Raw genomic sequence first — 16,244 nt, 5'->3', positions numbered from 1 at the left:
ATCAACAGCATATTTCAGTCTTCATAGTGTATTAACAACAAAATAATAACAGTGACTTCATGTAACCTGCCCTTGACTCACACTTGTATTCTTTTTTGTTGTAGGGGGAAATTCATTCAAATCATTATGGCGAGAAGGAAGAGAAGAAAGTGTATGTACTCATATTGAATGTGCTCATACTTCCATCTTTGCTTGTATGCATGAATGCTATTTTTTTTCAGTTTCCCAAGGCCAGGACTTAAGGTGAAAGGCGTTAACCGTTAAAAGTCAACTTTAAATCATTATTCCCGAAAGTCAATCTGTTACAGTTGTTTGCTTTAAGAGTATAAAGATAAGACTAAAGTTGATATTGATCTGAATATTTTTGACCAGAGCTTAGTTTCTAAATATCTGAAATCCCGAAATGTAAATATTTAGCCTCCAGAAAGACGACCTCTTAAAGATATTATCTGTAAAATTTGTTTAAATTGGTGTTAAGTACTTTTGACCAAAGCGGATTATCAATATTTGAACCACAGCATTTTCTGCATCAGCAAAAACCTGCAGAATTGTCTGTCCTTAATTATGATGCTCTGCAACGATCACTTGCCTTTGCAAATAAAAATAACTTTGCTATTACTATAGACCTTATTTGCTGATACTATCAATCATTAGCAATTACTGTATTTAATGAAAGGCCTTCACTTCGTATTTCTTATGGCGGAGAGCTTAACACGCACATGTACACAGGCGTGCACACATACACAAGTTTTGCCGTGCTGGTGAACACCTGTCATGATGGCTTATCGTTTCCCCAACAACTGCAGCAGGTGTTTCTTGTCCTGGGCGGAGAACGCGAGAACCCCTTATTCTCACTACAGAAATGAATTCCACTAGTCGACTGGATTAATCCAGTCTTCCAAAGAGTGGGGTTTTTTGTGGCCCTTATTTTCACGAGTATCATTCTGCACTTGGACATCTTCCCTACACAAAGCAGGAAGCCCCTCTGCTCTGTGGACATTGCGTGAGTGATTGGACAGAACCTTATCTAGATGTTTGAGTTAACTTTACCTAAGTGCTAGTACTAACTTTTTCCTAATACTAGACTAGTTTGAAATGGTCCTTGAGGCCTTATTTGAAAAGGAAAGATATCCTTACACTTTTCAGAAATTTTTTACTAGGTCTCCTGTGAAGCATGTTTTAAATTTTTGCAATGTCCAACTATTTTGTACGCCCCAGACCCCCATAGATCCCCGCAGAACCGATTAGAGACAGAGTCCGTAGGTTTTATTTTCACGCCTTGCTGAGAAACGCCACGTTGAAGATACTTTCTCTTCCGAAGTAGCATCGTTTGGTTGTGCTTGGAAAACACGAAGAGCTGCTGTCTTTGCTTGCTTTTTCTGTTTGGTCATGCTTTGGCACTTGTGTTGCATTATTCATTGTTATGCACAGTGAATATTTTAGGATAATGTCAAGTTGTCCTATTTCTGTATGCAGTATCATCTTGCTCCCTGTTGTAATTTTTTTGTTTTTCAATGTATCCATTATATAGCTTGTTTAAACATTGCCAAATGCACTTCACAGGCTGCGAAAGATAGCTGACTCTTGCTTCAGAAATTATTTCCCGTGGATTTTGTTGCAGAAGATTTTTTATTGTGTGGTTTATGCGTTTAAAACTTAACATAAATGATATTAACTGGTTCCTGTTGAAAGACTGAATCATACCTGGATGATTTAACTCAGAAGTGAGGCATTTGTTTTCTAAGAAATATGGTATGTATAAGATTTAAAGTTTATATTAACATATTTCTGTAATTTGCTGCTTGTTTAGGACGTCCTCATGTGCGAGGCATTCATCCCTTAGGTTTTTAGAATTTTGTTCATACTTTTCCAAGAGCTTTCATTCCATAGGGAATAACTGAAATTTTTTAAAATTCTGACACCTTGTTGGCATTTCGGGCCACATTGTGACCCAGTGTTGATCACACCAGGCTACTAATCTCTCTGGCAAGTTTTCAAACAGTGAATTTAATATTGAAGTTTATTGAAATAGGACATTTCTAAAAGGTTTGCTGAAAAAATTGAAACGGTAGGCCAGAACAAAAATAAGAAAATATTTTAATCATTTTACTCTTGTGATCGAAAAGAGCAGACCTTAGGCAGTTTTTATTCTAGGAAAATAGGGATAATTCCCCGAGTAAAGTAGATGGTAATTTAAAACCGGTCTTATGTAGGCGGAAGTTTGTAGCAGAATTCATTAGACCTTGGTTCGCAGATATCCAGCATCTGCAGTGCAATGCAAATAATGAAAATTTCTCACGGATGTCACGAAAAACAGAGAGAGAGAGAGAGAGAGAGAGAGAGAGAGAGAGAGAGAGAGAGAGAGAGAGAGAGAGAGAGAGAGAGAGAGAGATTCATCACCGTTAGTTTTATTCGTTGCCGCAAGTTGAATTAGCATCAACTCTATTTTATTCTTTGCTAAATATATAATATAATTGAGCCTGTTTTTTCTTTTTATCTAAATTTTACATGGCATTGTTGTTTTAACGAGTTCTAGAAATGTGTTTTGACGATTTTATGTACTAATGAAAACTTCATTAGAAATTCTTTATATATCCAGGTCACATCCACAGTTGGCAGCTTCTGAAATTGAGAGCGAAGATAGTTTCTGATGTGCTGTGTGGCATCGTAAAACAGTGTCACATTGCTTATCGGTTTTTCCTTTATGGATACTACTACATTTTATCAGTTTAAAATAGAAGGCTTGGCATTCTTGGTGCTCTCTCGCCTTATTGTCCACAGCTCTCGCCAGGTGTCGTGTGGTAGAACACCTGTTTTGCTAATCGTGCAGATCATGCAGCGGGCCAAGATAGCAACTGAGAATAGTAGTTCTGACGTTTACTTTGATTAATGTTGAGGATTTTCTGCTTGCTTGAATTTCATAGAAGAAAACAAATAACAGGACCCTGTCTCATATGTGACCAGGATTTCGTCCCCTCCCCACCCTCCAGGTATAAGGGCGATTAAGAAACCTAATTATAATTACAGGTAGCGGGATATGTAACCACACCTGAAAGTGTTTCACCAAACTTGTGTTCCAATTATTATTAATAGTTCCCGTACCAATATAAGCAGAAACCGCAGAAATTTGAGTCGGTTGTAGAACACCAATTGCTGAATATATTTTGTGTGCGCTATTTGCGCACGGTATTCATCTAAAGTCCTTAAAATGTAAAAGGTCGTATACAACTAAGAATTTTCAGTGCAACGCTTTCCTTTTGCATTCAATTTAATGAAACATTCGTCGTTAACCTTAAGTCACGTTGAGCGTTGTAAAACCCCAGGTCATAATTAATTATCCTACTTTTATTGTTGGATAGTTTAGCTAAACCAAAGCGTCAGAATTCTTGTTCACCTATTTTTTGTGTTAGTAATTATATTACCTTTGCCAGCGATGTTGGAAGCAGGTAATATTTCACCCGTGGTAACGGAAGTTTGTGAAACATTCATCTAGTGACTCCCTCCAGACCAGTAAAATCTGGTTATATCGAAAACAGCTATCATGTTTGTCGCCATCGAAACCGCCTCGCCCAAATTGTTGTTGTTGCTGTTTATGATTAAGCTAGCGTTATGCCGGCACGGGCTCTTGCTCATAGAGCAACCAGTAAGCCTCCCATGTCGAAATTAAGGGATATATGAGACCTTAAGCAGTGCATATGACTTTTCAGTCAACCACTTACTTAGGCATGCTCTTGTTCCACAGAGAATTATGCGAAACTCTGCTTACTGAAATTGACGCATATTTATTGAAATACTTCTGGGGATGTTAGTGCGACCTTGTTCTGAATCATAACCTTTGAATTACTGCCGCCTCTGACTTGTATTTACAAGCAGAAGATCCTCTGGGAGATCTTGGTTCGCTTTGTACTGCAAGAATTGAATATATCAAGTGCGAGAATTTGTATACAAAAGGTGTAACATTTATGCTAAAACAGTCAGACTGGCACATCAGTGGATGACTAATTCAGGGAACGCTGTGCTTAGTATGTGTTTGGTTCGTCTCTCATCCTACCAAAGCCTATTCTTTTCTGCCCCGTCCTCTTCGTGTTGACTCTCTCTCTCTCTCTCTCTCTCTCTCTCTCTCTCTCTCTCTCTCTCTCTCTCTCTCTCTCTCTCTCTCTCTCTCGTTTTTCCAATGTTCGTGTCTGATGAAAAAATAATGTTGTAACCAGTAGATGTAGCAGTTACTGGTACATTTAGTTATACATCAAACGAGTCATTGCATGACGTTTGAAGCCTTTCCTAGTATATGAAATGTATATGTATGTATGTATATATATATATATATATATATATATATATATATATATATATATATATATATATATATATATATATATATAGTTTGGAAAGTATAATGGCTTAAATCCCCCTTTTTCCCAATCGTCTTCAAGTGCTTATGGCAGAAAGAAAGAAACTTTGGAATGATCTTGGTTTTGACATTCCATTCCAACTGTTTGTAATGATTTCTTTGAAAGAGTTCCTTCTTGTATAGGTTTACGATGAATGACACTGTTCCTCTTATTTTGAACGATATTTGATAACTGGTACTGTATTTGCGTTTTTTCAGCTTGAGCATTTTCCTTCAATTTCTGTTATTATAATATGCAAATCTTTGTGTGAATTTTAGACTCTACAGTGCTGTCTGCTATAAGCAATGGAGTATGCATAATATAGATATTACTTTCAAATTTATCTCATTATTATGAGTGACTGTTGTTGTGTGCTGAAGAGTGGTCGTTAACTGGCAACTGCTGAGAGTGGAATCCGAAGCCTAGTTTATTTTGTAGGAGGGTTTTTGCCTTCTTCCTGTATTCTGTGGTGTTGCAGGATGGGTGGGTGGGGAGTGTTGTATTTCTAGTTATAACTTTCATCACTCTTACTTCTCATTTTTTATGAAGGTTCTTTTAATTTCTTTGTGGTACCTTTCTTACTTTACCAATAAAAGACCACGATCAGCGCCCGTAATAGCAATGAATGAAATAGTCGACCAAGGAATGCTAAATCAACAAAAAGGTTTCTGTTAAAATATTTTGGATTTTTTTGCATCCTGGGCAATATTCGCCTTTCCTGGGAGCTTGGCACGAAAGTAAACCGCTGGGACGTGACTAAGTTGGCCTTGTCTAACAGTAAGAGGCAAAGGATTGCCTATGGGGGCTGTGATCATCATTCACGTGTCTGTTGAAATCTCCGTGTGTAAGGGAAGAGGGGGCTGGCTCTTCTTGCGCTTCTTTCATCCCTTTCGTGGAGTGAAAGACCTCGAATTTGATTGGGTAAACGGTTCCTCAAAGGGTGAGTCTGAGGTGGGCGGTCTGTAAGACTTACCTTGAATTATAGGACTTGGGGTAACGCTCTGTCTTATCTACTTACGTGCCCCGTGCTTGGCTGTGTGCCGGAATGTTATTGGAGGAGCTTTTAGTTCCATTTTCGCCATTTTAATCTTTTGTGGTTTATTTCCAGTCTCGTGTGCACGATGGCTGCAGTCTCTCCCTCACTCAGATTTGTCTCGTGCTTTGACACTGGCGTGAATCTTCCTATTTTCTTCGTAATCTTATGCATCCATATCGAAAGTATTGAATTGTCATCGTGAAGTGCGTTGTTACTTCTTAATGGAACAGAACAACTTACTCATAATGCACTGTTCATAAGCATCTCAATGTTTCTAGCAAATGTAAGCAGTTAGTACCTTGCCTTGCCCGCGCTTGCTCTCAGAAATCTCTTAGAAGATGGAATGTCCGGGAAGACTTGGCTTAATAATGTTGCCATTGCCCCTGAGATATAAACCCGCTCTCGCGCGCGCTCGCTGTAGTCGACAGAAGCCGAAGGCTGTGGCATTCGACTAGGTGACGTTATTGACCCCTTTGGTATTTGGAAAAGCCCGACCGCCAAGCGACGGAGTTTTGTATCTTGGATGTCTGGAGGAGGTTATAATTCTGCTTCAATTCTTAAATAAATTCCCGAAATATGTGAAGAAGGTCCATGTTGAGAACACTGGTATTTCCGATGGAGGAGAAGCATGAACTTCTTAGTGGCAACAGCGTTGAGAAATTAATTTTTTTTTTTTCGTGCTGGCGGCGGTGAAGATTGTTCGCTTTAGGCGTCAGTAAATAGTGTTGTCTTTAGACTACTTGGCAGTTGAAAGGCCTAAAGACTTTCATGACTGAATGTAGTTTTATACTTAATTAGAATATGATAAATATTGCCAACGATTGGTTCAAGATTATGGTCTCTTTGAAGAGAATTTCTGTTGATGTTTTACGGGTTTGAAATAAACGGGTTTCAGTGGTTCTTCATTTATATATTGCAAACGGTATGCATCTAAAGCATAGTATTTGCTTCATGCAATGGAATGACTGATTTTATATCTTGTGTCATTACCAATGTTTCTGTAATCTTTATTATTATTATTATTATTATTATTATTATTATTATTATTATTATTATTATGATGATGATGATGATGATGATGATGATGTTTGTTTTGAGCCTTTGAAAAAATAACTAAATTCGCCCGAACTTCTGTATTTTCTTCCCCGTGCTATTGCAAGGTCGAAGAAAGAAAGAAAGAAAAAAAGCGTTTGGTGCTAATAGTTAATGATGATGACAATCCCTCTCTCAAGGACGTCGGCAGACAATGCATATTCACCACTTTCCTCCTGGCAATGTTTCTCAGTTTTCTGTGAAGTGGGAACAAATACATTTCCACAGAATTCCATGAGTTGTTGAACTGTTATATTGAGAAGATAGAAAATTGTCCATTTTACATTTTTATCGATTTTACGTCATGACAAACTCTTTATACAGATTTCGTAGGCTTGCCGTACTTTGTTTTTCTTTACAGCAAATTTCAACTTTTGAATTAATCTTCTTAATGGGTAATATAAATGACGAATGAAAAACATTTGAAACGTGGAAGACTGTGGCAAAGAAAAATAAACACTCGATGTTCAGAAGATGCTTCAAAAGATGTGGAAAGGATCTTTTATTGGGCTGGACAGCTGAAATCGCTCATGTTAGTGTAGTCAGCCAATCAAAAATTGTTTTCGGCCCGGAAGTCCGTATTGGGCATGAGGGAAAAGGCTAAGGGCGTGCCTCTACCAGGGTCAAGTGCCATTTCATACACAACTGAAAGTTCAAGGTGGGGATGGGTAGACTTCTATTACCTCCCCTTCTCATGCTATGACCTGCTTTGCATTGGTAAGTCGGTTGTTTCACTAGAATGGTAGACAAGAACTCTCTCTCTCTCTCTCTCTCTCTCTCTCTCTCTCTCTCTCTCTATTTTCTTTTCTTGTGACGAATGGGGATCCATGGGAATGTTATTGACATGTAAGGATTATTCGACAGTTTAACATATATTCACTTGTATATAAAGTTGCCATTTTAGTGTTGTCAGTAACTTGACCATGCAGTGCAAAATTACCTTTCATTGTGATGGCGGACAGTTTAAGTTGCAATTCTTTCCACATAGTGGTTCATGCATGCAGACAAGTTTTGTGTATGATTCATCAAAATTCTTGATCTGCTTAGCGTTTTAATTGATATTTGAAACGAACAACGCATTCATGATGACTGTGACTAATAGTGTCGTGTAGTGTAATATATATATATATATATATATATATATATATATATATATATATATATATATATATATATATATATATATATATATATATATATATATATATTGGAAAATACACTTGCATTAATTAATTCATATGATAACAGCTTGCACAAAATACACGTCCGTGATAAGTATGCATAAAAACCATAGAAGATTACGAAAAACTTTATATATGTATATATAAATTTTTCTGCTTCTTTGTGCATGCATTTGTGCGTAGGCACAGGCAACACGGCGCGTGCGACTGTGCATATTTAAAATCAGTACCTTTGTCTTCGAAAACAACTTTCAGAACTTTTACAGAGCTTAGACCCTTCACTAACTTCACCCGCCCCAACCTCTTCCTATTGCAATCTCTTAGTGGAACTTCCTTGACGAAGTTTCTCTCTAAGCTTTAGACCCCATTTTGAACTTCTACGTCGACTTGGAGTGTTAGCTTAAAGATTTTCTCCTTTACTTCTTAAAAATTAACTTCAGGATTTAGGCTTTTGTGTGTATATATATATATATATATATATATATATATATATATATATATATATATATATATATATATATATATATATATATATATTCCTAAGCTTGTAGGTTCTGGTTGTATTTGCCCTTCTCTTTGTCTTCCAATTCATACAGTGATCTGAATTCGATATAAGGTTTTTAATCTATAAACATTCTCTTGGCCTGACTGCATGTAGACTGTTTCTTCTTAATTGATGTGAGTTTCTTTTTTAAAATACATTTTCTCTTGCCTTCCGACTTTACTCATAAAATAGGAAACTGTGTCTTTTACTTATACTTCCCATGAAAAGCCTATTGTTCTCTACGTTGATAACCATAGATGCTGCGACGCCGTTTCTCTTAGACAACGCAAATATTGTGTTTTTCGCCAGATATCGTTTCATTTTTTCCCATAATCTGCCCCTACGCTTGGCAATGCCGAGGGCCCAAATGCGTGAAATAATATGTAGCGGTAAAATTTTATTACATTATATGCGGTTAATCTCTTTCCACGAATCAGGATATTTTATTCCAAGATAACTGATATCCGCCATATCCATACCAGCGTAATTTCTTTCTGGGAACTTTAATTAATTGTCAGACTTGAATTTTATACGTCGCCTATTTCTTAATACGTGATGCGATTCACTTAACGGAGAAGTTGCTTGATGTCAATTAATGGCTCATCAAAATGGCGTTGGAACTTCGACGTTGCCACGTGTGTTCCAAATAAAAATCACCATGATTATTATGTTTCATAACTGCCTTTTTAAAGATGAGAAATTTTCAAACGGTACAGCATTTCATAGAAAAAGCGTCGCTTGTGTATAACGTGAGTGCGCATGAGATTACTGTGCATGAGCCTTTTAAGCTTTATTGCTATAGATTTATTGTTAATTGTTTATTATTATAGGTTTATTGTTATATGTGACGTTTCCCTTGAATATTTGTTAGGCTGGGATTTGGCTTCTTGGAGCAACCCTGAAATATCTTCGTACTTTGGAAAATCTTCATCGTTACGAAGTGCTTTATGTCACGAAAGTATTTAATTTTATATATTTATATATATATATATATATATATATATATGTGTGTGTGTGTGTGTGTATATATATATATATATATATATATATATATATATATATATATATATATATATATATATATATATATATATATATATATATATATATATACACACACACACACACACACACACACACATACATATGTATGAGTGTACAAATAACTAACTGAGAAGAAAGGTTAACAGTAACGTGAAATGTGAAAGGTGAAACTCAGAATAACTCACGACGTGGGTGTGTTCAAAAACTGATTGATTGCAAGGGGTTTGCAAGTCTGCGTTGCGGACCGAGAAAATTTAGTGACCTGGATCATTTACTACAATCTCTCTCTCTCTCTCTCTCTCTCTCTCTCTCTCTCTCTCTCTCTCTCTCTCTCTCTCTCTCTCTCTCTCTCTCTGAATGACGTACTCGATATTTGCTGAGCAGTCCCGTTAACATTTGAAATAGTGACCTAATAATGGTTAATTAAGGAGGCAATGCAAGTATGCCTGCTATGCCCTCGTGTGCGTGTAAACATATTCTGACACGTTCGTAAATTAGCCAGGATACTTATAGAATTTAAGCCCTTCTAGATAGTTGCGACATATCAAAGTAAGTCTCGACCACGTCGTCAGTAAAAAATGGATTTTTATTGCTACATTATACAAAGTTATCGTATTCATTATCCTTTGTAGGCATTACTTAAGGTTCTTTGCAGCGTCCCTTCGGCTCCTAGCTGCAACCACTTTCATTCCTTTTACTGTACCTCCGTTCACATTCTGTTTCTTTCGTCTTGCTTTCCACCTCATCTAACAGTTGATTCATAGTGCAACTGCGAGGTTTTCCTCCTGTTACATCCTTCAAACCTTCTTACTGTCAGTTTCCATTTCAGCGCTGAATGACCTCGTAGGTCTCAGCGCTTGGCCTTTGGCATAAATTCTGTATTCTATTCATTATCCTCTTTTATTCCTCGTTCTGAATTGCATGAATATGCATTCATGCCAGACCTTTTGAGATAACGCAAGATGAGCGCGTAGGCGGACCATAGTGCCTGGGGGACTCGCATGACCCACATGTAACGGTTACAGCAGCAGCAGCGGCAGCGGCAGTCTCACTTTCATCTGAAGATGGCAAGGTCACACCACCATTGCCTTCCTCTTCTTCCCCAGCCGCCCTCTTCCCCTTTTCCACCCCCCCCCCTCTTCCAGCGTGATCTGGCTGTGCACCTTCCCATATATATATTCGCCGCCTCCTCCTTTCCCCTTCTCCGCTGCATCTGACGAGATGTTTCTACCGAGTGGCGAGACTTTTTCTGGGGCGGTTTGGCGTCATTATTATTATTATTATTATATTATTATTATTATTATTATTATTCAGAAGATGAACCCTATTCATATGCAACAAGCCCACCATATGGGCCATCGACTTGAAGTTCAAGAGTCCAAAGAATATGTCATTCATTAGGAAGAATTAAGAGGAGGTAAAGGGAAATATAGAAAGAGGAGAAAAGGCGTTGTTTACACCTGACTGCAGTGATTTAGTGCGACTCTGGAGCTTTTGCTTATATTTGTGCATCGACTCTTTGAAGATTTATTGGCGTATAGTAATCACTGATGTTGTCCTGTAAACAGCAGGGTTTGCGCCTCTATGAGAACCTTTCTTATTTTTATTTTTTACCAGGTCAGATTAATTCAAACATTTTATTTCTCTCCGTATCTTTTGATATCGTCCACGAAGGCATATTGTCTTGACACACTTCATATGAACGTATGTATAAATGTATGGTTGCATACAAGGTCATATCAGATATACTCTGAGAATATTTGAAGGACCTTGGTTGTATATACCTGATGGGGATTTGTGTGTGTGATGCGATCAGACGCCTGTATGAAAATCTCTCACATTTTAATTGGATCACGTCAGATCAATTTAAAACCTTTAAAGCCTTCCATTTTTAAACTCATTTTGTTTCTTTTATCTTCCACGGATTGCTCTCCAGACCAGTGTACATTATATATACTCAATGCACATGTAAGTACCCCCGTGGGGGTTAGTGCTGTCAGTGCACCTCATGCGGTGCGCTGTAGGCATTACTTAAGGTTCTTCACAGTCCTCTGGCCCCTAGTTGCAACCCCTTTCATTCCTTTTACTTGTACCTCCGTTAATATTGGCTTTCTTTCGTCTTTCCACCCTCTCCTAATAAGTGTTTCATAGTGCAACTGCAAGGCTTTCCTCCCGTTACACATTTCAAACCTTTTTACCCTCAATTTTCCTTTCAGTGCTGAATGACGTCATAGGTCCCAGTGCTTGGCCTTTGGCAAAAATTCTATATTACATTCCATTCCACCTGTAAATACTTATAGTTATTCATACCTTTGTGTAAAAATAGACCCCAATTTATTTATTTCTACTCTTGCCTAACTTTTGACTCTGCTCTTTCTTTCCAGCCACCATGATGGACGTGTCTGGTCTTCGCTCTCGATTGGCTGCTCACGGCCAGGAGCATTTGCTGCAGTTCTGGGATGTGCTCACCGAAGGCCAGAAGAAATCCCTCTACAATGAACTTAATGAGTAAGGATCGTTTTGTTACTTTCCAGTTCTTTATGTATGTAACTGTGAATATATATATATATATATATATATATATATATATATATATATATATATATATATATATATATATATATATATGTATATACTTTGTTTTTCAGCATAAACATGTGATATTTGCCCTTTTGATTTCTTCCATATCCCTTGCATTAGCTAAAATTGTTAGTAGCTGGATTTGTTTTTTGATTGCTTATATGTTGTTGACAAGTTACGTCTTATTTAGCATCGTCATTACCCCCTTTTTTTTTTAGCTTTCCATTATCTTCGTCATCCCTTATTTTCCCTTTCCTGTGTCAGAATCAAGGGCTCTCACCACATTATAAAAGTTTACCTTTCCTTCGAGGCACACATTATTTAATAAAAAAAAATATATTTTATGAGATGCTATTTTATTACGGAAACGAATCGTAATGTCATCAATATCAACAAAGTAAAGACTACTTGCAAAATATTTTATATATATATATATATAAATAATATATATATATATATATATATATATATATATATATATATATATATATATATATATATATATATATATATTAATAATCAATATGATATTTAAAATAATACTGTGGCAAAATTTTCTCTCCTCTTCCCCTCCCTCCTAGAGATTAAGGCTCCTGACTGACCCCTCTCTTCAGGTCTGGTCGTCATCTACTCATCTTTATTCCTGGTTGTTGTCACATCACTACCTCCGTTTTACTTTGTGTTCTTGTTAGTCTCTATTCCTTGCGTTTTCTTTTTTGTGACCATGGATTCTTCCACCTTGGCAACATCTTTCATCCTTTACACTTTTCGGCATGAACGTTTCCTCGCCGAAAGCTTTCTCTTAGTCTCACACAACATTGGATGTGCACCGTGAACATATTGTCGCCACTAATGATGTCTTAAGTATTCTTTTAACCGATTTCATGAGTCACCTCTTTCCATGTTTTTTTTTTTTCTACTCTAGAATGATAAATTTCTCCATTCCATTATTGTCAGTGTCCCCATAACATTTCTTTTCCAGCGGAGGCATCATAATGGCTTTTCCATTATCCATGCAAGCATCACTACTTGTTCCGTTTCCCTGTGTCAGCATCACTACTTGTTCCGTTTCCCTGTGTCAGCATAATTACTTGTTCCTTTTACCTGGGTCAGCATAATTACATGTTCCTTTTTCCTGTGTCAGCATCATTACTTGTTCCTGTTCCCTGTGGCAGCATCATTACTTGTTCTTTTTTACTGTGTCAGCATCATTACTTGTTCTGTTCCCTTTATCAGCAGCATTACTTGTTCTGTTTCCCTTTGTCACCATCATTACTTGTTCCTTTTTCCTGTGTCAGCATCATTACTTGTTCCTTTCCCTGTGCCAGCATCACTACTTGTTCCATTCCCTCTGTCATTATCATTAATTGTACATTTTCCCTGTGTCAGCATCATTACTTGTTGCTTTTCCATGTCAGCATCGTTTCTTGCTCCTTTTTCTTGTGTCAGCATCATTACTTGTTGCTTTTCAATATGTCAGCATCATTACTTGTTCCTTTTCCCTGTGTCAGTATCATTACTTGTTCCTTTTCCCTGTGTCAGCATCGTTACTTGTTCCTTTACCCTATGTCAGCATCATTACTTGTTGCTTTTCCCTGTGTCAGCTTCGTTAATTGTTCCTTTTGCCTGTGTCAGCATCGTTACTTATTCTTTTTCCCTGTGTCATGATCGTTACTTGTTCCTTTTCCCTGTGTCAGCATCATTACTTGTTCCTTTTCCCTGTGTCAGCATCATTACTTGTTCTGTGTATCTGTGTCAGTGTCATTACTTGTTCCGTTTCCCTGTGTCAGCATCGTTACTTGTCCCTTTTCCCTGTGTCAGCATCATTACTTGTTCTTTTTCCCTGTGTCAGCATCATTACTTGTTCCGTGTATCTGTGTCAGCATCATTACTTGTTCTGTTTCTGTGTCAGCATCATTACTTGCACTGTTTCCCTCTGTCATCATCATTACTTGTTCCGTTTCCCTGTGCCAGTATCATTACTTGTTCCTTTTCCCTGTGTCATTATTGTTACTTGTTCCTTTTCCCTATGTCAGCATCATTACTTGTTTCTTTTCCCTGTGCCATTATTATTACTTGTTCCTTTTCCCTGTGTCATTATCGTTAATTGTTCCTTTTCCCTATGTCAGCATCATTACTTGTTTCTTTTCCCTGTGTCATCATCATTACATGTCCTTTTTCCTGTGTCAGCATCATAACTTGTTCTTTTTCCCTTTGTCAGGTTCGTTACTTGTTCCTTTTCCCTGTGTCAGCATCATTACTTGTTGCTTTTCCTCTGTCTGCATCATTACTTGTTCCATTCCCTGCATCTTTGTTGGTACTTGTTCCTTTTCCCTGTGTCAGCATGATTACTTGTTGCTTTTCAATGTCAGCATCCTTACTTGTTCCTTTTCCCTTTGTCAGCATCATTACTTTTCCTTTTCCCTGTGTCAGCATTGTACCTGTTCCTTTTCCCCATACAAGTATCATTACTTGTTCATTTTCCCTGTGTCAGCATCGTTACTTGTTCCTTTTTCCTGTGTCAGCACCGTTACTAGTTCCTTTTCCCTGTGTCAGCATCGTTACTTGTTCCTTTTCACTGTGTCAGCACCATTACCTGTTGCTTTTCCCTGTGTCAGCATCGTTACTTATCATTACTTGTTACTTTTCCCCTGTGACAGCATCGTTATTTGATCCTTTTCCCTGTGTCAGCTTGTTATTGTTCTTTTTCCCTGAGTCAGTATCATTACTTGTTGCTTTTCCTAGTGTCAGCATCGCTACTTGTTCCTTTTCCTTATGTCAGTATCGTTGCTTGTTCCTTTTTCCTGTGTCAGTATCATTACTTGTTGCTTTTCCCCTGTATCAGAATTGTTACTTGTTCCTTTTCCCTGCGTCTGTATCATTACTTGTTCCTTTCCTTGTGTCAGCATCATTACTTGTTCCTTTTTCCTGTTTCACTATCGTTACGTGTTGCTTTTCCATGTGTCAGCATCGTTACTTGTTCGTTTTCCCTGTGTCAGCATTATTACTTATTGCTTTTCCTTGTGTCAGTGTCATTACTTGTTCCTTTTCCCTGTTTCACCATCATTACTTGTTCCTATCCATGTCAGCATCGTTACTAGTTCCTTTTCCCCGTGTCAGTATCGTTACTTGTTCCTTTTCCCTGTGTCAGCATCATTACTTGTCCCTTTTCCCTGTTTTAGTATAATTACTTATTGCTTTTTCCTATGTCAGCATTGTTACTTGTCCCTTTTCCCTGTGTCAGCATTATTACATATTGCTTTTCCCTGTGTCAGTATCATTACTTATTGCTTTTCCCTGTGTCAGCATCATTATTTGTTCTTTTTTCCCGTATTCAGTATCATTACATGTTGCTTTTCCCTGTGTCACCTTCGTTACCTCTTCCTTTTCCCCATGTCAGTATCATTACTTGTTCCTTTTCTGTGTTTCATTATCGCTACTTGTTCCTTTTCCCTGTATCAGTGTCATTACTTGTTCCTTTTACCTGTGTCCGTATCATTACTTGTTCCTTTCCCGTGTCAGCTTCGTTACTTTTTCCTATTCCCTGTATCAGTATCATTACTTGTTGCTTTTCCCTGTGTCAGGTTCGTTACATGTTCCTTGACCGTGTGTCAGTATCATTACTTGTTCCTTTTCCCTGTGTCAGTATTGTTACTTGTTCCTTTTCCCTGTGTCAGCATCATCACTTGTTCCTTTTCCCTGTGTCAGCATCATTACCTGTTCCTTTTTCCTGTGTCAGTGTCATAACTTGTTCCTTTTCCCTGTGTCAGCATCATTACTTGTTCTGTTTCCCTGTACCAGCATCATTGCTTGTTCCTTGTCCCTTTCTCAGCATCATTATTTGTTGCTTTTCTCATGTCTGCATCATTACTTCCATTCCCTGCATCTTTATTGTTACTTGTTCCTTTTCCCTGTGTCGGCATCATTACATGTTGCTTTTCCATGTCAGCATCAGTACTTGTTCCTTTTCAGTGTGTCAACATCATTACTTGTTCCTTTTCCATGTGTCAGCATCATAACTTGTTCCTTTTCCCTGTGTGTCAGTATCGTTACTTGTTCCTTTTCTCTGTGTCAGCATCATTACTTGTTATTACTTGTTGCTTTTCCCCTGTGTCAGCATCGTTACTTGTTCCTTTTCCCTGTGTCAGCATTGTTACTTGTACCTTTTGCATATGTCAGCAATGTTATTGTTCCTTTTCCCTGTGTCAGCATCATTACTTGTTGCTTTTCCGTGTCAGCATCGTTAATTGTTCCTTATCCCTATGTCAGTATCATTACTTGTTCCTTTTCCCTGTGTCAGTATCATTTCCTACTGCTTTTCCCTATGTCAGCATCGTTACTTGTTCCTTTTCCTTGTGTCCATATCATTACTTGTT

At 37.6% G+C, this 16,244-nt stretch overlaps 1 protein-coding gene across 24 annotated transcripts in view; it reads left to right on the top strand.

The window, feature by feature from the left end:
* mmy (UDP-N-acetylglucosamine pyrophosphorylase mmy) overlaps nucleotides 1-16,244 on the top strand; it is a 148,140-nt gene that overhangs the window by 95,390 nt on the left and 36,506 nt on the right. For 15 of the 24 annotated variants that reach the window (XM_067111418.1, XM_067111401.1, XM_067111403.1 and 12 more), the window contains one exon: nucleotides 11,673-11,796. In XM_067111418.1, the coding sequence (XP_066967519.1) occupies nucleotides 11,678-11,796 (119 nt within the window). In that variant the 5' untranslated portion in view covers nucleotides 11,673-11,677. Of the gene's footprint in view, nucleotides 1-104; nucleotides 152-11,672; nucleotides 11,797-16,244 lie in introns of all 24 variants that reach the window. The other 9 variants (XM_067111413.1, XM_067111402.1, XM_067111412.1 and 6 more) reach the window with 1 other exon arrangement.

The sequence above is a fragment of the Macrobrachium rosenbergii genome, chromosome 11 (genome assembly GCF_040412425.1).
Source record: "Macrobrachium rosenbergii isolate ZJJX-2024 chromosome 11, ASM4041242v1, whole genome shotgun sequence".
NCBI classification, from domain to species: domain Eukaryota; kingdom Metazoa; phylum Arthropoda; class Malacostraca; order Decapoda; family Palaemonidae; genus Macrobrachium; species Macrobrachium rosenbergii.
The sequence above is the reverse complement of the archived record's forward strand: the minus strand, read 5'-3'. Positions and strand labels throughout refer to the sequence as shown.